Source organism: Delphinapterus leucas, chromosome 19 (genome assembly GCF_059928025.1).
Source record: "Delphinapterus leucas isolate spDelLeu-1000000601 "Yukka" chromosome 19, BTC_Dleu_Yukka2, whole genome shotgun sequence".
In the NCBI taxonomy this organism is placed as follows: domain Eukaryota; kingdom Metazoa; phylum Chordata; class Mammalia; order Artiodactyla; family Monodontidae; genus Delphinapterus; species Delphinapterus leucas.
In genome coordinates this window covers 27,918,786-27,939,350 of record NC_143147.1, presented here as the reverse complement: position 1 = coordinate 27,939,350, position 20,565 = coordinate 27,918,786, and the positions used below count along the sequence as shown (strand labels likewise).

The 20,565-nt window shown below is 49.6% G+C and overlaps 1 protein-coding gene across 3 annotated transcripts; it reads left to right on the top strand.

Annotated features, from left to right (window-relative positions):
• The first annotated feature begins 802 nt into the window (after positions 1–802).
• RAD51D (RAD51 paralog D) lies at positions 803–19,677 on the top strand. Of its 3 annotated transcripts, XM_022566402.3 has the most exons (10): positions 803–1,037; positions 1,340–1,401; positions 1,598–1,716; positions 8,444–8,525; positions 8,768–8,902; positions 9,389–9,484; positions 12,643–12,733; positions 12,858–12,928; positions 15,295–15,459; positions 15,632–19,677. In XM_022566402.3, exons 1-10 carry the CDS (start codon positions 956–958, stop codon positions 15,713–15,715), a joined length of 987 nt encoding a protein of 328 aa, XP_022422110.1. In that variant the 5' UTR covers positions 803–955; the 3' UTR covers positions 15,716–19,677. The 3 variants fall into 3 exon arrangements, with proteins under 3 accessions (XP_022422110.1, XP_022422111.1, XP_089756951.1); XM_022566403.3 differs by lacking the exon at positions 9,389–9,484; XM_089900825.1 differs by lacking the exon at positions 1,340–1,401 and having other exon boundaries at positions 820–1,037.
• Positions 19,678–20,565: the final 888 nt, after the last annotated feature.

Below are 20,565 nucleotides of genomic sequence, written 5' to 3'. Positions count from 1 at the left end.
AATAAATAAATAAATATTTTAAAAAAAACATGTCATAGTAGGAAAACATACTTCGGGGAATGGGGACGGGGGCGCTGTTAAAACAGCACTAGCTTTGACCTACATGTGGTTTTTTGTCTACTCGAAGTCCAGCTCTGCCCTTACAGGCTGTGAAACCTTTGGCAAATGACTTCACCTCTTTGCACCTCAGTTTCCTCATCTGTAAAATAAGAATAAACATAGCACCTACCTTACTGGATTGTGAAGAGATAACCCTGTAAAGTTGTTTTCTTTCTTCCAGAGGATGAGGTCAAGCAAAGGACATTTAAAAATACCAAATTGTGTGTGTGTGTGTGTGTGTGTGTGTGTGTGTGTTCTATATACACAGGGTTTTTGTTGTCTTTCATTTACAAATTCTTCTATTTGGAAAATAGAGAAGCAGATGCCCTCTCTGTGCTCTGCTGCTTTTTAGCACCCATCAAACGATCGGTAATTATGATTTATTTGATTTCCTCTTTCCTGTCTTCCCTCACTAACAAGTACGTCCCTGAGCATAGGGATGGTCCGTCCGAGCGAACGTTCTGGCCCAGTGTTCAGAACAGAAGGCTGCACCTAGGAGGTCTGCAAGGAGGCGAGATCGGGTAGAAGGCAGAGACGCATGCGGGCGCAGGGTGGCAGATCTGGGCGCGGTGGCCTCGGCGCAGGGGAGCCAGCTCCGTGCCACCCGCGCAGTCTCCGCCCCAACCGCCCGGCTCGCGCATCCGGCCCGTGGCCAGCAGGTGGCGCCGCAGGCCGGGCCCCGGAGCCTGGAAGCCGGAAGCTGTGGCGCGGTCCGGGAGGGAGGGTGCCGGCGTCCCCGCAGGCTCTGCACCCTCCGCGCCGCCTCCGCCTCCCGCCTCCCTCCCGCCTCCCGCGCTGGTCCAGAAAGGGCCCCACGGATGTCCCCGGGACGAGTGGCCCCGGGCCCCCAGGGAACATGGGCGTGCTCCGGGCCGGACTGTGCCCGGGTCTCACCCAGGACATGGCCCAGCTTCTGCGGAGCCGCGGGATCAAGACAGGTGATCGCAGGCGTGCGCCATTGCGGGCCACGCGGCCGGGCCCAGCGCGGAGGCCGGCCCCGGCCCTGGCACCCCCGGGAGTGGGGGGCCTCTCCCCCCCTCCTCCGCCCACAGCCTCCTTGAGAGCCCGGGAAGGTGGGAGCGAGCTAGCCACGCCCCAGGAAGGGTAGAACCCCCACTGTGTGCCAGGCACCACGCCAGGTCCTGCGGCTCAGCTAGTCGACGTAGGCGAGGAAAGGTCAAGTGAGCGAGGCCCCCGAGCCTCCCTTCCTGCCCACCAACCCCACGTGTTTTGTTTTCAGTGGTGGACCTGGTTTCAGCAGACCTGGAGGAAGTAGCCCAGAAATGTGGCTTGTCTTATAAGGTGAGCTGACAATCTCCGCTCCAAACCTGGATGTCTCTAAATGCCCATCCCTGAGCAGAGGGTTCCCAGAGATTGATAAGGGGGCCGTATGAGACCCTGGGGGCCTCCTCCGTTGGCGGGTCACTGCCCAGTACTCTGGGCTGCTTCGGGTCGGAGCGCCCCGGCCCTCTCCTGAGTTTCCCCGCCCCTTCCGCAGGCCCTGGTTGCCCTGAGGCGGGTGCTGCTGGCTCAGCTCTCAGCTTTCCCCTTCAATGGCGCTGATCTCTACGAGGAGCTGAAGACCTCCACTGCCATCCTGTCCACCGGCATTGCAAGGTTTGTGCGGCATTGCAAGGTTTGTGTGGGTATTTGGGGGAAAAGGTGAGAGGCGGGCTTTTGATATTTGTGTCTAGGGAGAGCAGGCTTTTTCAAACAGTGGTGAGGATGTTCAGGACTTTGAGTTCTCTTAAGCTATAACAGGGTCTCTCCAACTCCTAACTTTTGGGGATGCAGAATTATTTGGGGGGGGCTGTCCTGCACTTATAGTAGGATGTTTGGCAGCACCCCTGGCCTCTAGCCACTAGAAGCCGGGTAGCACCTCCCTTCCCATGTCTGACAATCAAAAATGTCTCCAGCTGTGACCAAATGACCCCCCACCCCACCCCAGGGTGGCAAAATTACCGCTGGTTGAGAACCACTGTCCTATAACACAAGATGTCAGTATTTCATTATTATTTAGCAGATCAGAGCAACTCTTCTCTGCCCCTACCCCCTCTTTCCCTTATGGATGGGGCAAGAGAGAGCATGGCAGGACTAACATTGACTGAGTGCCTACTACATACCAGCCACTGACACATAGTAGGTTATATAATAGGTTGTATAATCTCTTCAGTGACCCTGTGAGTTAGTGATTTTTTTTTTTCTTTTTTTAAAATTTATTTATTTTTGGCTGTGTTGGGCCTTCCTTGCTGGGCGTGGGCTTTCTCTAGTTGTGGAGAGTGGGCGCAACTCTTTGTTACGGTGCGCGGGCTTCTCATTGCGGTGGCTTCTCTTGTTGCAGAGCACAGGCTCTAGGCACGCGGGCTTCAGTAATTGTGGCACGTGGGCTCAGTAGTTGTGGCTCGTGGGCTGTAGAGTGCAGGCTCAGTAGTTGTGGCGCATGGGCTTAGTTGCTCCACGGCATGTGGGATTTTCCCGGACCAGGGCTCAAACCTGTGTCCCCTGCATTGGCAGGCGGAATCTTAACCACTGCGCCACCAGGGAAGCCCAAGTTAGTGATTATTAACCCCACTTGAGTTTAGCCCAAGAGGAGTAAGGGGCAGAGGTGGGGCTCCAGCCCTGGGGCACTTGATCCAGAACTTGGTTCATTCCCCGTGCTCTGCAGCAGGAGGGAATGAGAGTAGTTTATCTTCTGCCGTGTTGTGTGGAGAGAGAAAGAGTTGGAAGAAAACAGGCAGCTTCTGGACAAGGAAGTCTGACCTCATTCTTGGCCTGTTTGTGCAGAATTTGATAAAGAACTCTGAAACCACAAAGGTCTTTGGATTGGTTTGGCCCTCCCTGTTTCCATAACACATTCTCTTGGCAAGGTTCATAGAGCACAGTGCTTGTTTTCCCCGGGCTGGGGGTTCAGTTCTGTCATTCATCAAGAACTGGCCGAGTGCCTACGGGTTCCAGGTAAGTGCAGATGACACCGGTACGGGTGAGGCGAGGCACTTAACCCATTGGGTAGAGAAAGCAGGTAAACACAAGAGAGAGGTGTGAGCATGCGGGGAGGCAGCATAAGGAGGGGGTGATTGGAAATTCCCTGGCTCTCACTGCCAGGGGCCCGGGTTTGATCCCTGGTTGGGGAGCTAAGATCCCGCAAGCTGCATGGTGTGGCAAAAAAAAAAAGAAAAATGAGGGGGTGATTAACAAGGAGCAGCCTTGGCCTTTGGGAGCTTATAAAACCAGCATTATACAGAGGAAGCAGTCAGGTGATAAACTGGCAAGATGGCAGCCACGGTGAGTCACTGCAGGGGGGATCAGAGAGATTCAGGAAGGCTCTATGCAGGAGGCGGGCCTTGGGCAGTGAGGAACGGATGGGCCTTCTCTGAGTATTCCGGCACTGTTACTCCAGGTATGTCGTTTCATTTATCTTCACAATCACAATGAGCGCGTTGCAATGAAAATCATCATCCTGTAGATGAAGAAACTGGGACTCAGGTTAAGTGACTTGCTCAAGATCCCACAGCTAGGGAATTCCCTGGGGGTCCAGTGGTTAGGACTCTGCACTTCCACTGCAGGGGGCACAGGTTTGATCCCTGGTTAGGGAACCAAGATCCTGCAAGTTGTATGGCGAGGCCCAAAAAAAAAAGATACCTCAGCTAGTAAGTGGCAGACCAGACCCTTGACGTCACACCTGTCAGGCTCCTAAGCATAAGAACCCACCTCTAACGCATCTGCCCTATTGCCTCCTCCAGGCGGGAGGCTGTATTGTGAAAGTAGAGTTACAGGCATAGGGTGGAGGTGGGCAGGGTGGATGGGGCTGGGGAGCCTGGCAGGAGAGAGGCCCAGGAGGATATGGCAGGGGAGGGTGTGTGAGCCGATGTAGGGCAGGGTATGGCAGGAGGCACGCTGAAGAAATGTGATAAGCCTTCCTGCCAGGGGGAATATAGATGTGAAGAATCAAAGACGACCCAGTAGGTTTCTAGCCATCCTCACAGTGTTCTTTGGACACTTGATGGATGTAACTTTAACACGGGAGGGGAGGGGAGTTCTGTAGTCAACAACTCGGGAAATGCTGGTTAACCTAAATGAAGCAGGTTTCCCTGCTGTAGGCTTTCTCACAGCTTGTAATGCTGGCGGGCACCGTGGATCTTTACGAGGGCAAGAAAGCACGTAGCGTGCCTTGGAAGAAGCCATACTATCTGGGGAGATGGGTGGTTCCCTGAAGGCCAGAGCTGTGTCTTGTTCATCTCTGCCTCTTCCTCGTTTTAGAAAAAGGCCTTCAGGAAATGTGACACATACAGGCGATGTTTGAATGAATGGCTGAAAGAATGACTAAAAGCCAGTTCAGAGGGAAAGGTGGAGGATAAATCCCAGAAATCATTTGTGTTCAAAACATGTGGTAAGACCCAGTTGTACTTCTGCTCCACAAGGCAGGCGGAGGAAGAGGGGTGGTCTGTCCATGTTGATGAGCAGAGATGATTGGTAGGGAGGTGCATCAGGAGACATGGAATGGAAACAGGTGAGAAGTCTGCTGGGAGGTGGATCTGGGAATTCCTTATGGAGACTGATCCTCACAGCCAAGAATGAGGTTGATTCTTTTATTTATTTATTTATTTATTTGTGCCTGCATTGGGTCTTCGTTGCTGCGCATGGGCTTTCTCTAGTTGCGGCGAGCAGGGGCTACTCTTCATTGCAGTGTGCAGGCTTCTCATTGCGGTGGCTTCTCTTGTTGCAAAGCACAGGCTCTAGGCGTGCAGGCTTCAGTAGTTGTGGCACGTGGGCTCAGTAGTTGTGGCTCGCAGGCTCTAGAGCACAGGCTCAGTAGTTGTGGTACACAGGCTTGGTTGCTCCACGGCATGTGGGATCTTCCCGGACCAGGGCTCGAACCCGTGTCCGCTGCATTGGCAGGCGGATTCTCAACCACTGCACCACCAGGGAAGTCCCAGGGTTGATTCTTGACTGGAGAGTTAAGACCAGTGGTTTCACCCAGGCTGCATGTTAGAATCATTTGGGAAGCTTAAGAAATATTCATGCCTGGGTCTTACCTTTAGAAATTCTGACTTCATTGCTCTAGGCCAGTGGTTCCCAAACTTTTCTGCCCAGTAGAATTACCTGGGAATTTTTTTTTTTTAATTCCAAAGCCCTATTCTGCGCCCCCAAACACACACACCAATTGAATCACATTCTCCGGGGCTGGAACACAAGCATCAGTGTTTTTTGAAGTTCCCAGGTGACTCCAGTGTGCAGACAAGTTTGGGAATCACTGATACAGGTCTCTTTTTTTAAAACTCCCGTGGTTATTTTAACATGCAGGCAGGACTGGGAAACACTAGTCCAGCCTAATGGTGTTCAGATTTCAACATGTATCCTTGTTGAGACTCAGATGTGGTCCTCGCCCTAAGAGTTTCTGATTCAGTAGGTCTGGGGTGGGGCCTGAGAATTTGCATTTCTAATCAATTCCCAGGTGATGCTGATGCTGCAGGTCTGGGGACCACACTGGGAGAACCACTGCTATAATGGGACTGGGGGTTCTCTGATCTCAGCGGGAGGAACGGGATCCAGCAGTGGCAGAGGCTGGATGCTCTTTAACAAGGTGCTTATTACACAGAGACAAGGTGAGCACAGTTATCCCAAGAAGCCGCAGGGCCAGAGTGGTAACCAGAGCGTTTTGACCAGCAGGGCCCTGTGGTTATAATCATGGGGGCCTTGGAATTGAAAGAGATGGGGTGCTTAAGTGCTGCTTGGCGTATACAGAGGGGTCATGGGACGTCTTCAAGGACCATCACAAAGGGCTGGAGCCCATGGGTGATTACAGGGTTGGGACAGGGTTGCATGTGGCCAGGACATGGAGGTGTTAGTATAGGCTGTGATGAGAAGGAGGTGAAATTTCAGCCCATAGGTTGGGCAGGATGTGTCGTTTTTCCCTTGCTGCTTTCAATAATTTTTCTTTGTCTTTAATTTTTGCCAATTTGATTACGATATGTCTCAGCGTGTTTCTCCTTGGGTTTATCCTGTATGGGACTCGCTGCGCTTCCTGGACTTGGGTGGCTATTTCCTTTCCCATGTTAGGAAAGTTTTCGACTATAATCTCTTCAGATATTTTCTCGGGTCCTTTCTCTCTCTCTTCTCCTTCTGGGACCCCTATAATGCAAATGTTGTTGCGTTTAATGTTGTCCCAGAGGTCTCTTGGGCTGTCTTCATTTCTTTTCATTCTTTTTTCTTTATTCTGTTCCGCAGCAGTGAATTCCACCACTTTGTCTTCCAGGTCACTTATCCGTTCTTCTGCCTCAGTTATTCTGCTATTGATTCCTTCTAGTGTAGTTTTCATTTCAGTTATTGTATTGTTCATCTGTTTGTTTGTTCTTTAATTCTTCTAGGTCTTCGTTAAACATTTCTTGCGTCTTCTCGATCTTTGCCTCCATTCTTTTTCCGAGGTCCTGGATCATCTTCACTATCATTATTCTGAATTCTTTTTTCTGGAAGGTTGCCTATCTCCACTTCATATAGTTGTTTTTCTGGGGTTTTATCTTGTTCCTTCATCTGTTACATAGCCCTCTGCCTTTTCATCTTGTCTATCTTTCTGTGAATGTGGTTTTTGTTCCACAGGCTGCAGGATTGTAGTTCTTCTTGCTTCTGCTGTCTGCTCTCTCGGTTGGGCAGGATATGGGGTGTGGGTAGTGACCTGTTTCCTGGTGGTTTAGGGACAGAAACTGGATTAGGATTGGCCATGACTTGAATTTATCTCAAGGCTTCCACAGCCAGAGTGTTGATAACATAGGAACCTTCTATCACTCATTTCTCTGGAAACATTTATTGTGCATCTCCTGTGTTTCAGCCACTGTGCCAGTTCTGGGGTGAACAAGGCCCAGTCCTTGCCCCAGGGTGCTCTGGGCCAAAAACTTTTGCTCTGCAAGAGGATGAAAAGACAAGCGATAGAATGGGGAAAATAGGGCTTCCCTGATGGTGCAGTGGTTGAGAGTCCGCCTGCCGATGCAGGGTACACAGTTTTGTGCCCCAGTCCGGGAAGATCCCACATGCCGCGGAGCGGCTGGGCCTGTGAGCCGTGGCCGCTGAGCCTGCGCGTCCGGAGCCTGTGCTCCGCAATGGGAGAGGCCACAACAGTGAGAGGCCCACGTACCACACACACACAAAAAAAGGATGGTGATAACTCCAAATGCTAGTAGGGTGTGGAGAAACTGGATTACCTCATACATTGCTGGTGGGAAAGTAAAATAGCATAGGCACTCTGGAAAACAAGTTAGTAGTTTCTTGTGAAATTAATATGCACTTACCGTACAACCCAACAGTTGTATTCTGGGGCATCTATTCCAGAGAAATAAAAACTTAAGTTTACAGAAAAACCTGTATGCAAATGTTCATAGCCGTTTTATTCATAATTTCCTCCAACTGGAAACAGCTAAAATGTCCTTCAATAGGTGAATGGTTAAACAAACTTGGTCCATCCATACCATGGAATACTACTCTGCAGTAAAAAAGAACAAACTATCGATAGATGTGACAACTTGGATCTCGAGGGAATGATGCTGAGTGAGAAAAGCCAATCACAAAGGTTACATATTGTGTGATTCTGTGTACATAATATTCTTGAAATAACATAACAATAGAGATGGAGAACAGATTAATCGGTTGCCAGGGGCTAGGGATTACGGGTGGATGGAAGGGGAGTGGCTATAAAAGGGTGGCACAAGGGAGCCTTGCAGCAATGGAAATGTTCTGTATCTTGATTGTGGTGGTTACATAAACCCATGCATGTGATGAAATGGCATAGCCTTATACACACAGACACACACGGAAATAATGGTGGTGAATCTGAATAAGCTCTGTGGATTGCACCAGTGTCAATTTGCGATGTTATAGTGTAGTACAATACATCTTATAGTGAAAGATGCTACCATTAGGGGAAACTAGGTAAAGGGTACATGGGACCTCCCTGTACATTGTTTTTTGCAACTTCCTGTGAATCTATAATTATTTCAAAGTTTTAGAAAATGACAAATTATGGGAAATGCTATCAAGGAAACCCAGAAGGGGCTGAGATGGAGAATGAGAGGACCATTGGATGGGGTGGCAAAGAGACCTTTGTGGAGAAGTGATCACCCAGAGTGATCTGTAAGCTGAGAGTGAAAGGATGAGGGGCCAGAGGAGGAACATTTAGCCGTGCCGGCTTTCCCCAAAGGAAACTCTACCAGGAGAAGCCTCCTGGCCAGAGATGTTAGAGTGTCTCTGGACAGAACAGTGCTTGGAAGGGATGTCTTGCTTTTTTTCCTGGTTCCTACTCCCCTCCCTTCCCTCGAATCCCCTCAGTTGATTCTCTTGCCTTCTCTTCTGCCATCAGCCTGGACAAACTGCTGGATGCTGGTCTCTATACTGGAGAAGTGACTGAAATCGTAGGAGGCCCAGGTAGCGGCAAAACCCAGGTACACGTGCGTCCAGCAGCCAGGACGGTTGGGGGAGGTGGGTGCATAGCCCTGGATCCCTGGGGAAGCTTCTGCCAGTGTGCTTGTGATTCAGAGATCGGAAGAGAGAAGATGGGTGGTGAGGAGTGAGGCTTGGACTGGGCCCATTCGTGTCTCTGGGATCTGGACAAGATTTGGTGGGAGCACCCATGCTGGGCCCTCTTTGAGGGCTCAAGTTCACCCAGTGCCCCATCTGTACTCAGGTATGTCTTCATGTGGCTGCAAACGTGGCCCATGGCCTGCAGCAGAACGTCCTATACATCGATTCCACTGGAGGGCTCACAGCTTCCCGCATTCTCCAGCTACTTCAGGCCAGAACCCCAGAGGAGGAGGAGCAGGTAAAGAGCAGGAGGGTTGGGTTCCTTTGAGGTTCCGACACCGTAAGTAAGACCCCGTTATCCAATGTGGCAAGAATTTTGGTCATTTTTGTGAATAGGTACTTCTGGCTTTGAAACTTGCTGTTCTACTAATACTTTCTGTTCTGCAAGCCTCCCCATTATGACATCATCCCACCCCTGCCATACCCTAATTCAGGGCTGCCATACACCCAGTATCTGTGTTTCTCTCCCATTTCTTGCCCACGGAAGACACACTAATCAGTCCTATCCCTCCGTCCCACGGAGCTCTGACTTGGCTTTGCAGCTCAGCACCCAGACAGCCACCTTGGTGAGAACTGGCCCATCAGACAAAGCCCATTTGCCATCCTGGACCTGAGTCCTTCTGTCTAAGTGCCTCTTCCTGCTCAGCTTCAAAATCCCTCTTCATCTTGCACGACCCCCTCTCCTCTTCTCCAAAGCTCTCCCTTCTATCTCCTACCTCTTCAGGCGGGAGCTCTCCAGAGGATCCAGGTGGTGCGTGCGTTTGACATCTTCCAGATGTTGGATGTGCTGCAGGACCTGCGAGGCGCTGTGTCCCAGCAGGTGAGCCTGCTCTTCCGCCCCTCCCTGCTCCTCCCAGCTGGCCAGTGCTGTCTGCATGTGGGCAGGTGTCCTACTACAGACTCTGCTTGGAAACGCAGATGTGCAATCTGGTGACTCTAGCTGTGTCTGCCGCTCCCAGGATGGGATTTCTGGATGCTTAATTCATTCCTGAGTGCCTCCTCGTTTACATGCCCATCTTCCCCAGTAAACCGTAAGCCCCTTCCTTGAGTGCAAGGATCATGTCATATTCATCTCTGCATTCCAACGCCGGATCCATTAAGATTACTTTCAGCGGCAAGTAGTAGAATCTATCTGACAGACACTTGAACCTTGAGGACTTTTAATTATCTCACATGAGTCTGGAGGTTGGCAAGTCCATAATGTCAGGGCTGTAGGTTGGTGTGCCTGGTTCTCTTGCACTTCCTCCCTCATGATTGCAAAGTGGCTGCTATGGCTCAAAGCATCATGTCTTCACACATCCATATTACATCCATATTCAGGTCAGTGAGAGATAGATGCCTCTTTTCTGTACCTCTTCCCTTTTATAAGGGAAGAGAAATCTTCCTCTGGAACCCCCCAGTATGCTTCCCTGTTCCCATTACATCTAATTGACCAAAACTGAGCTATGTGTTTTTCCTAGACCAGGGGTTGGGCCCACCTTCCCTGATGTCAGGAGATTTCTTCCCAGTACTTGAACACATTCAGAGTCCTGTTAACAAGGAAGAGGAGTTTGGAATGGCATTTGGGTTGGTACCCTGCTACACCTGATAGGTGCTTAGACAGGATTTGGTGCACTGATTTATACACTCTTAGATTTGGGAGACACCTTACAGAGGGTAGTTTAATTCATCTTAAACTTTATCTCTCACCCCAAAGCATAACATGTTCCCATGGGCATACCCAGGGTTGTATATAAAGTAAAGCATTTTTACAAACTTTAGAACATACAATAGTTGAACAAATGCTTGCCATAGGAATCGTAGCAGGCTATGACACCCCCATGTGTTGAGACATGAAGTCATGTAGTTCTGACCTAATCCAACCCTCTTGTTTCTAGAGATGAGGAGAGTGAGGGCCAGAGACATTCAGTCAGTTGCCCAAAGTCACCGCATATTTAGGATAAGAACAAAGCTTATAACCCAAATCTCTCAATTCCCAGGTCAAAAGACGATATTTTTTACTGTAGGGCTGTTAGCTCGTATATATTTCTATTATTGCATAGCAAGTTACTACAAACTTAGTGACTTAAAACAACACATATTTATTGCCTCACAGTTTCTGTAGGTCAGGAGTCTGGGCACAGCTTAGCCTGGTGCCCTACTTAGGGTCTCTCTAGGCCGTGATCAAGGTGGCAGCTGGGCTGTGTTCTTATCTGGAGGCTCAACTAAGGAAGAACCACTTACAAGTTCATTCAGGTTTTTGGCAGAATTCATTTCCTAGAAGCTTCAGTTCCTTGCTGGCAGCTGGTTGCTGGCAGAAGCCACCTTCAATTCTTTGAGGCTGCCCACTCTTCCTGACATGTGGCCCTTTGCATAGGCAGTTCACAGCATAGCCACTTGCTTTTTCAAGACAACACAAGAGTAAGAGCAAAACGCAACACACCATCTTACATAACATAATGTAATCACGGGGTGGCAGCCCATTCCCTTTGCCATATAATGTAGCCTAATCAAGAGAGTGACATCCAGGGAATTCCCTGGCGGTCCAGTGGTTAGGACTCTGCACTTTCACTTCCAAGGGCCTGGGTTCAATCCCTGGTCGGGGACTAAGATCCCACAAGCCACGCAGTGCGGCCAAAAAAGAGTGACATCCTAACACCTTTGACATTTGACTAGTAAGAAAGCAAGTCATGGGACTCCCCCAGGGTCAAGGGGAAGGGATCATAGAGGATTCAAACACCTAGAGGTGGGGATCGTGAGGTCTGTCTGCCACAGATACCTGATAACCCCATTGTTACAAGCGGCAAACGGCTTATTGTCCCATTTTGGCCAGAGATTTCAACCTGCTCTCCCAGAGAGTAAGGAAGGGCTAAGCTGATCTCTCTCTTTTCTGCCAGCATCCCTTAGACAGCCAGTGACTGGCCAAGAGTCAATAACTGGGATGTGAAGGGGGAGACATGCAAAAGACAGACAAGATAAGCTGAATATCCAGGACTTGGCCAACATGAGATGAAAAAAACCAGTTATGGAAACAGAATTGGCAAATGGGTTCGATATAAGGAATAAGGGAGAAGAGAAGGGAAGCTTCAAGGACAAGAAACATTTTAGGTCCAAGAAACTAGGAGGATGTTTCCTAGTTTCCTGGTTTTAGCAGGTGGCTGTCTATATAGTCTATATTTGGAAACTTTTTTTTTTTTTTGGCTGTGTTGGGTCTTTGTTGCTGCGCATGGGCTTTCTCTAGTTGTGGTGAGAGGGGGCTACTCTTCATTGAGGTGCACAGGCTTCTCATTGCGGTGGCTTCTCTTGTCATGGAGAACGGGCTCTAGGCACGTGGGCTTTAGTAGTTGTGGCACGTGGTCTCAGTAGCTGTGGCTCGCAGGCTCAGTAGTTGTGGCACACGGGCTTATTTGCTCTGCGGCATGTGGGATTTTTCCGGACCAGGGCTCAAACCCATGTCCCCTGCATCGGCAGGCAGATTCCTAACCCCTGCACCATGAAGGAAGCCCCTGGAACCTTTTTAGATATGGAAGATTAGGCCCTAGAGGCACAGTCTGGAAAGAGACTGAAGTAAAGAGAAGGCTGACCTCTTCAGCAAAGGAAGTTAGGAACTTGGGGCGTAAGCAGGAGAGGGAAAAGAGAGCCTGACAAGATGATGGGGGACTGGCCACAAGGAGAAAGATTCTACTAAGAAAATTCCTGACCAGGGGACCACAGGATCTGAGCAGGGATTTCTCAAATTTAATTATTTTAGGGTATCTGTGATGTCCTGTGATTTAAACTCTCTCTTTCCACCCAATTCTTCAGTAAAATCTGTTATACATACAAATGGGGGTGGGAAAAAAAAGACATTTCTGAAATTCCATCATACATGCCCAGCCGTATTTGGGGTGGGGGAGGTTATTTCTTACGAGTTTCTGGAAGAGGAGCAGGCTTGTCTGGTGGTGGTCGCCCCCTAGAGGCCACCTGGTTCATGGCGCCTGCTTCCCATCAACCCCACAGGTGAGCAGTTCTTCAGGGACTCTGAAGGTGGTGGTTGTGGACTCGGTCACTGCGGTGGTCGCCCCACTTCTGGGAGGTCAGCAGAGGGAAGGTGAGTGGTGTGGCAGAGCCCAGGGTTGGGGTCTTGATCTTGCCTCCCAGTTCTGGAGTCCTGTCTCCGGCCAGCCTGGTCCCCGATGCCCTGCTGCCCACCCTCTCTGCTTTTTCTTCCCCAGGCTTGGCCTTGATGATGCAGCTGGCCCGAGAGCTGAAGACTCTGGCCCGGGACCTCAGCGTGGCACTGTTGGTGAGGAAGTGGACTTGGCTAGCCATCCTTGCCTTACCTCTGGTCCCTGGGCTTCACCAAGTGGGGAGATGTTCTTTCTAGTTACAGTTCTTTATTTCCCTTAAAGACCAGCTTCTGAACCCCCAAAGTGGCCCTTTGGGAAAGGACCATAGCCCAACTTCCCTGGGTCATCTAGAGCACCAGACTGGGAGGGGATTGGACCTTAAATAGCCAAGGGATCAGGGACAGTCTTGTTTTTCTTTTTACTTTCTTTAAGTCAGGTTTATTGAGGTATAATTCATACAGAGTAACCTCCTCCTTGTTTGAAGTTTGATACAGTCATCTCCAGCCTTGTTACCCCACCGCAATCAAGATACAGAATATTTCTGTCACCCCAGAAAGATCCTCCGGCCCCAGACAACCACTGATCTGGTTTCTGTCCCAATAGTTTTGCCTTTTCCAGAGCTTAATAGAAAGGGATCTTTTGGCTTTTAAAGTAACTTTTTCTGCTTATGGAGTAGTTTTTTAAAAGTCTGCATGCTTCTTATAAAAGAGGGTAAAAAATAGTTAAATATGAGTCAAATTTGTAATCGATCTCCACATCCACAGAAACCATATTAATAGTTTTATATACCTCCGTAGAGTCTTTTTTCTCTGCATATATACATATACTTTTAACCAACTTTCCAACTAAACTGTAATCTTGTTAAAAAAAAAAAAACACACTCACCACCATTTCCCATGTCTTTTAATAGATTCTTTAAGAATGCCAGTTTTAGCAGCTATGTATTATTTTGTTTAATACCTATGTTACAGGGGTGAGGAAACCTTTCTTCTAAAGGACCAGGCAGTAAATACAGTTTGCCTTCCCTATCTGTGGGTTCTGCATCCGTGGATTCAACCACCTGTGGATTTGAGCTGTAGTTGGTTGAATCTGTGGATGCAGAACCCGCAGATACGAAGGGCCAACTATACTACACCATCTTATTTTATTTATTTATTTATTGGGCTGTGCTACGAGGCATGTGGGATCTTAGTTCCTTGACCAGGAATCGAACCTGTACCCCCTGTAGTGGAAGGGCAGAGTCTTAACCACTGGACCACCAAGAAGTCCCTTCTCTATTTTAACTAAAACTACAGTGAACCTGGAATGGAGAGAAATATCCTTGAAATGATCACTCCTCCTGAAGTAGCCACCTTGCTATGAGTTAGGCAGATTAAATTCAGTTGAAATTTTGAAATCTAAAAAAAAAAACAGAAAAAACACTACAGTGAACATCCTTATACCTAAATCTCTTTACATATCTCGTATTTCCTCAGACTCCTAAAAGTATAATCAGTGAGTCAGGGACAAACATATTTTTAAATGTCTAGATATGACATTGCCAAGTTGCCGGGAAGGTTATAGTTTTTGTGCATCTACCAGCAGCATAAGGGGCTTTGTTCTTCTATTCTTTTGTTCTTTTTTTTTTTTTTGGCTGTGTTGGGTCTTCGTTCCTGCGCGTGAGCTTTCTCTAGTTGCAGCAAGCAGGGGCTGCTCTTTTATGTGGTGTGTGGGCTTCTCTTGCTGTGGAGCATGGGCTTTAGGCACGTGGGCTTCAGTAGTTGCAGCACGCGGGCTCAGTAGTTGTGGCCTATGGGCCCTAGAGCGCAGGCCCAGTAGTTGTGGCGCTTGGGCTTAGTTGCTCCGCGGCATGTGGCATCTTCCCGGACCAGGGAGTGAACCCATGTCCCCCTGCATTGGCAGGCGGATTCCTAACTGCTGCGCCGCCAGGGAAGTCCCTTCTTCTGTTCTTATACTGGGTCCCAAGGCCTCCCTCTCCAGACTGTAGGATGTATGTGAGCACCTGCTGTGTGCCAGGCTCTGGCTTAGGCAGCAGGGATTCAATGATGAACAAGCCACACCTCTGCCCAGGGGTGGGGTGGGGAGCAGGGGTTAACCTCAGGAGGATGCACTGAGGTTGGCGCTGCTTACCTGAGACTAGCCTGGGCAGAGTAGAGCTGACCGGCCTTCCAAAACCCCTCCCACGTATACACACAGATGCACACCCTGACACAAAGGGGTGGGTGCACGTAGTCTCAGGATGCCTGATTGTTGCGTTGGGGTTGTAGTGGGCCTAAGCGGACAGCACTGCTTTTCCCAGACACATGCCCCGTTACCTTTTATTGGAATCAAGCCGGGGACGTTGTGGTTTAGTGGCAAGAGCTCTGCACAAGTCAGGAGTCCAGGGTTCTGATTCCAGACGGTTGATAAATTATGGAAGCTTGGGGAAGTTGTTTCCTTGTACTAGGCCTCAGCTTTCCCATCTATAAAATGAAGCCATAGGAGCAGATGTCCTCTGTACCAGCATTACAGATCTATAAGCCTTTGATTCTTTTTGCCGCAGGTGACCAATCACATGACCCGAGACAGGGACAGCGGGCAGCTCAAACCTGCCCTAGGACGCTCCTGGAGCTTTGTGCCCAGCACCCGGCTTCTCCTGGACACCAGCCAAGGTGCAGGAGCATCAGGCAGCTGGCGCATGGCATGTCTGACCAAATCTCCCCGTCTGGTGAGCCAGCCCCAGGGGAAAGCCAGGGATCTGGGCCCTTGAGGGTGGCTTCTGTGCCCACAGATAGTTTCTCATCGAGGAACTTCTGGATACTGAGACCCAGCAGCCAAAGAGGCTACCCACTTGGGCTGCTCAACTGAAAAACTCACCTTCCCCTCCTGTCTTGTTCCAGCCAACAGGTTTCCAGGAGATGGTGGACATTGGGACCTGGGGGACTCCAGTGCAGAGCCCAACATTACAGGGAGATCACATGTGACTTGCTGTTGATTGGGACAAACCCTCCCACCATGGGAAATGGTGGCTGCATAGAAGCTCTCAGCCTGGGCAGACATCTTAGTCCTTAGCTCCTCTCTCTGGAAACACAGTGTTACTGGCTAGAGAGGATGCTACTGTGGAAGGACCCAGAAATTCATGCCGGTACCAGGTTTTCCTCCCTTGTGTCTACCACGTATGTTTCCAGCAGGCGCCGAGTTCAGTGTCTTGGGCATCTCTGAAGAGGCATGCTGGTGCCTGGACAGATAACCCTGTGCATCGCCGTACTGCACTCCATCCTAACACAATGGCCGAGTCTGAGGCCTCTAGCTTGACTTTGCTTCCCTTCTTCTTCTTTTTGTTTCTTTGCCTCTGTTTTTCCATCTGTAAGATGGGGCTCCCTTTCTTTTAACTCTCTCTTTGAGTTACTGGGTGGAATTAACCTTGTAAGTGCAAAACTCTTCTTTATCTAGGTCCTGATATTAAAAACATACAGAGGAAATTCTCTGAGCCCCAGAGCCATCCATTTTCCCCCCAGAAGGTGGTTTTTCAGTTTCCCCTAGTGAGGCCCCAAAGAATGGTTATTCCTCTTTCCCTCTTGCCCATTTGGTTTCACAAACCTGCATGCATCACCATGACCAGGTGAGACCGTGAGCTCACTGCAGTCCCAGGAATATAATTTAACAGGAAGGGAAGATGTGACCTGGTCCCCGTGAATCCAGCCACTTGTTTAACGTGCGTGGTGCCCTGTGGGGCCCCTCCACAGTGTCGAGTAACCAGAGGTGCTGAACCATGGCCTTGCCCATAAACAGACAGAGGAGAATTTGCACAGCAAGTAGAGCCGGCTGGGAAAATTGATGCTGGCATAAATAATACATGGTAAATCTAGTCCTTTATGTAGAAATTCATTGCCAGTGGCTCCAACATGCAATATAATTACCGCTCTCTTCCTGCCAGCTGTACCACAGCCTAGTGCCCTAGTGTATGAAATAACCCCCCTGTCTGTTATGGGCACTGTGGCCATCCCTCTTCAAGCTATAACTCTGGCTGGGCGGGGAGGAGGACACCAGGGAAGAGGAAATAAAAGACAAAGGAGAGAAATGATCAGGATTGTTCACTGACCACAATTTTTTTTTTTTTTTTGCGGTACGTGGGCCTCTCACTGTTGTGGCCTCTCCCGTTGCAGAGCACAGGCTCTGGACGCACAGGCTCAGCGGCCATGGCTCACAGGCCTAGCCGCTCTGCGGCATGTGGGATCTTCCCAGACCAGGGCACAAACCCGTGTCCCCTGCATCGGCAGGCGGACTCTCAACCACTGCGCCACCAGGGAAGCCCCACTGACCACAATTTTTAAAGGAAGGTTGCCTTTCTCGGTTTGAGAGCCTGTCATGTAATTAGTTGCTTGGCTGCAGGAAGAGAGGTCAGAGTTACAGCCCGAAGACAAGACATTTAGAGGTGATGAACACAGCAGGGATAAAAGCAAGAAGCCTGGAGGACTGGGAACAAGTGGCAGACCAGCCCGAGGGTATCTGCCTGAGTAAGGACAGGCTCGGTAAGCTGCAGACTGGAGGAGGAACCCTGGCGCTGCTGCTTTCACAGGCTCCCAGGAGAAATGAATCTTCAGCATCCTTACACCAGGAGCGTTTGGCGCATAATTGCAACCGTAGTAGGAAACAAAACGTTAAGCTGGGACTGGCACATCCCTGTCACTTGTACCATTTGGGCATCCTGAGCCCACGCAGACATCACCAATCAATCAAGCATTCTTTTTGGCAGAGCTCAGAGTCCTTTGCAGTTTTAGTTTTTCTCCACACAGCACTCCAGGTATCCACAAGCAGTCAGTTGGAACTGGCGTTCAAGGTGGAGGCTGGTTACCATCTCTGCCCCAGGCAGATCTTCCATATGTCCCATATATGGTGTTGCGTGCTTGGTCCTTGACTCAGGACCCTACAATAGTGTGGTTTGAGAGGGCTGTAAAGATCATAGGCCCCATCTTGTCATTTAACAGAGAAGGAAACTGAGGCCCAAAGAGGAGAAATGACAGTCCCAGTGGCAGAACAGGGGCTGGAACCCAGGACTCTCGATTCCTCAGCCAGGACTCTGTGTCCATGTTGCCTTTAGTTTCCAATTGGCACAGTTCTGTCCTCAGTGGGGACTTCTTCCAGCCACAGAGCCTCACCGAGGTAGCCTCTCTGGCCACAGGAAGGCGCTCCATTCATTGCTGCTGCAGACCACCCCGTGACATTTCTGCAGGACTTTGCCCTTCACAGCTCGCTTCCTCCTTGGCCTTGCTCTCAGACCGGGGCTTCACCTCATCCTCACGCTGAGCCCACACACTCCGCTCCAGGCCAGCCACCCTGGGGCCAGGCTGGCCCTCCTGCCCATGTGCCTTTTGTTCCCTTTGCTTACGTGTCTGCCTCCGCCCAGCCCTGACTGCTGTCGGTGCACACCCACCCAGACATCCTCCCTTTTTTATGCCTCAGCTGGGGTCTAGATAGACATCACAATCCTCCCGTACCACTCAGACTTGTCTTATTGTCTGCCCATGAGCCCAAGATCCCCTTGAAGGGCTCCCACGTTAATTTTTCTTTTGCTCTTTCCACAGTATGGGAGCTCGGTAATTGTTAGATATACAAATGGGTGGGGTTTAAAGCATTTTAAAGATGGCAGAGGAGAAACGCAGGAATGTTTTTCATATGATCTAGTCATTGAGGTCCCCCCAGAGTGTCTTTTTACATATCCTTCTACAGAGGACTGTTGTATGTCGTTGGTCTGATATTACACAACGTTAATGTTGAGTCCCTACTATGTATGTGCTAGCACTTCATGGCTTTTGTTAGGCACGTGAACTCCCAAAGACTCTCAGGCTCAAGGTCCATGTATCACTGTGGCTGCTGTCCACTGCAAGTAATGAAACCTGGCTGAAAGAGGCTTAAACAATAACATTTGTTATCTCTAGTAACACGACGTCCAAGGTTGGCTCATTTGGCAGCTCATCAAGTGGCGTAGGACCTTTCCATCTTTCTGCTCTGCTCTCCTTTTGTGTTGGTTTTGTCTTTAAGCTCATTCTCATCAAAGCAGTCATTCTGGGCTTCCCTGGTGACACAGTGGTTAAGAATCTGCCTGCCAATGCAGGGGACACGGGTTCGAGCCCTGATCCGGGAAGATCCCACATGCCGCTGAGCAACAAAGCCTGTGCGCCACAACGACTGAACCTGTGCTCTAGGGCCCACGAGCCACAACTACTGAGCCTGTGTGCCTAGAGCCCGTGCTCCGTGACAAGAGAAGCCACCGCAATGAGAAGCCTGCTCACTGCAACGAAGAGTAGCCCCTGCTTGCTGCAACTAGAGAAAGCCTGCGCACAGCAATGAAGACCCAACGCAGCCAAAAATAAAAATGAATAAATTTATTAAAAAAAAAAAGAAAATGGGGATGCTACTAGAAAGGAGGGAGCGTGCGTGGAGGAGTTGGACGTTGGATGGGCAACCACTAGTATCTGCCAAAGTCCAGGAGGCAAGTGTATCAAGGCTCACATGTGCTTAGGCCCTTTATCCCCATCTCGTTTAGACCTTCAGAAAGCCTTCCATCTTCTAGACAGTAAATGGGAGTTCAGTGAGGTTATGGACATAAAGCTAATAAGTGAGCAGCACCAGAATCCAAACTTGAATCTGTCTGACTCCAAACCCTACTTCTTTCCATCCTTATGCTGCCTTTGGCTGTGACTATGTGAATGTTTCAATTAAATTTTTCTTTGTATTTTGCCCCGATAGCAACCAAGGCTACCCATCCCAACCTCTTTTTATCTTTGTTCACCATAAAAGCTGGATCAGAGATCTACTTTCTCAGCTCTTTCCGATTTCCCATAGGGAAGTTAGGAGAGAATGACAAACACTCAAAGAAAGGAGATATTGTTGATAATAAGGTGAACCGGAGGTTTGGGGGAAAATAAAGCTGAATGAAAAACAACAGGGTCTGTGTGTGCCTGAGATGGGAGCCAGCAGGAGGTAAGTGATTTATTTTATTTTATTTTTTGGCACGGCATGCAGCATCTTAGTTCCCCGACCGGGGATCAAACCCGCGTCCCCCTGCAGTTGAAGCGCGGAGTCTTAACCACTGGACCGGGGCAGGGGGGTGGGGGGACGTCCCAGGAGGTAAGGGATTTAGATGCACATCCCAACTAGGTTTTACTGTGCTCTGGCATGGAGTTGCACTGGGGAGAGTTAAAACTGTCCAGTTGCTGGGGATGGGCATTGGAGAAGGCTCTGTGATGCTTGGAGTTTAAATTAGAGCTAGGTAGATTATTCATCCAAGCTTACCCTCAAAAAGATGTTTCTCTCATGTTTTCCTGTCTTATTTCACTGGCTAGACTAACTTCCGGTGCTAAGTTGAATAGAAGCAACAATAGCCATCCTCCTTGTCTTGTTCCTGATTTTAGTGAGCTGTTTCCAGTATATATATATATATATATATATATATTTTGCGGTACGCGGGCCTCTCACTGCTGCGGCCTCTCCCGTTGCGGAGCACAGGCTCCGGGCGCGCAGGCTCAGAGGCCATGGTTCACGGGCCCAGCTGCTCCGCGGCATGTGGGATCTTCCCGGACCGGGACACGAACCCGTGCCCCCTGTATCAGCAGGCGGACTCTCAACCACTGTGCCACCAGGGAAGCCCTGTTTCCAGTATTTTATCATTAAGTAGGATGTAGGTTCCCTGTAGTTACCTTTTATGAAGGTAAGGACCTCAGTGTGTTTCCTATCTATCCTGGAGAGGGAGGCCAGGTACTGGCCATTCCATTTGACGTGTAGAATTCTCTCTCCCAGCCAGTGGAAGGTCCATGCATCCCAGAGCTGTACA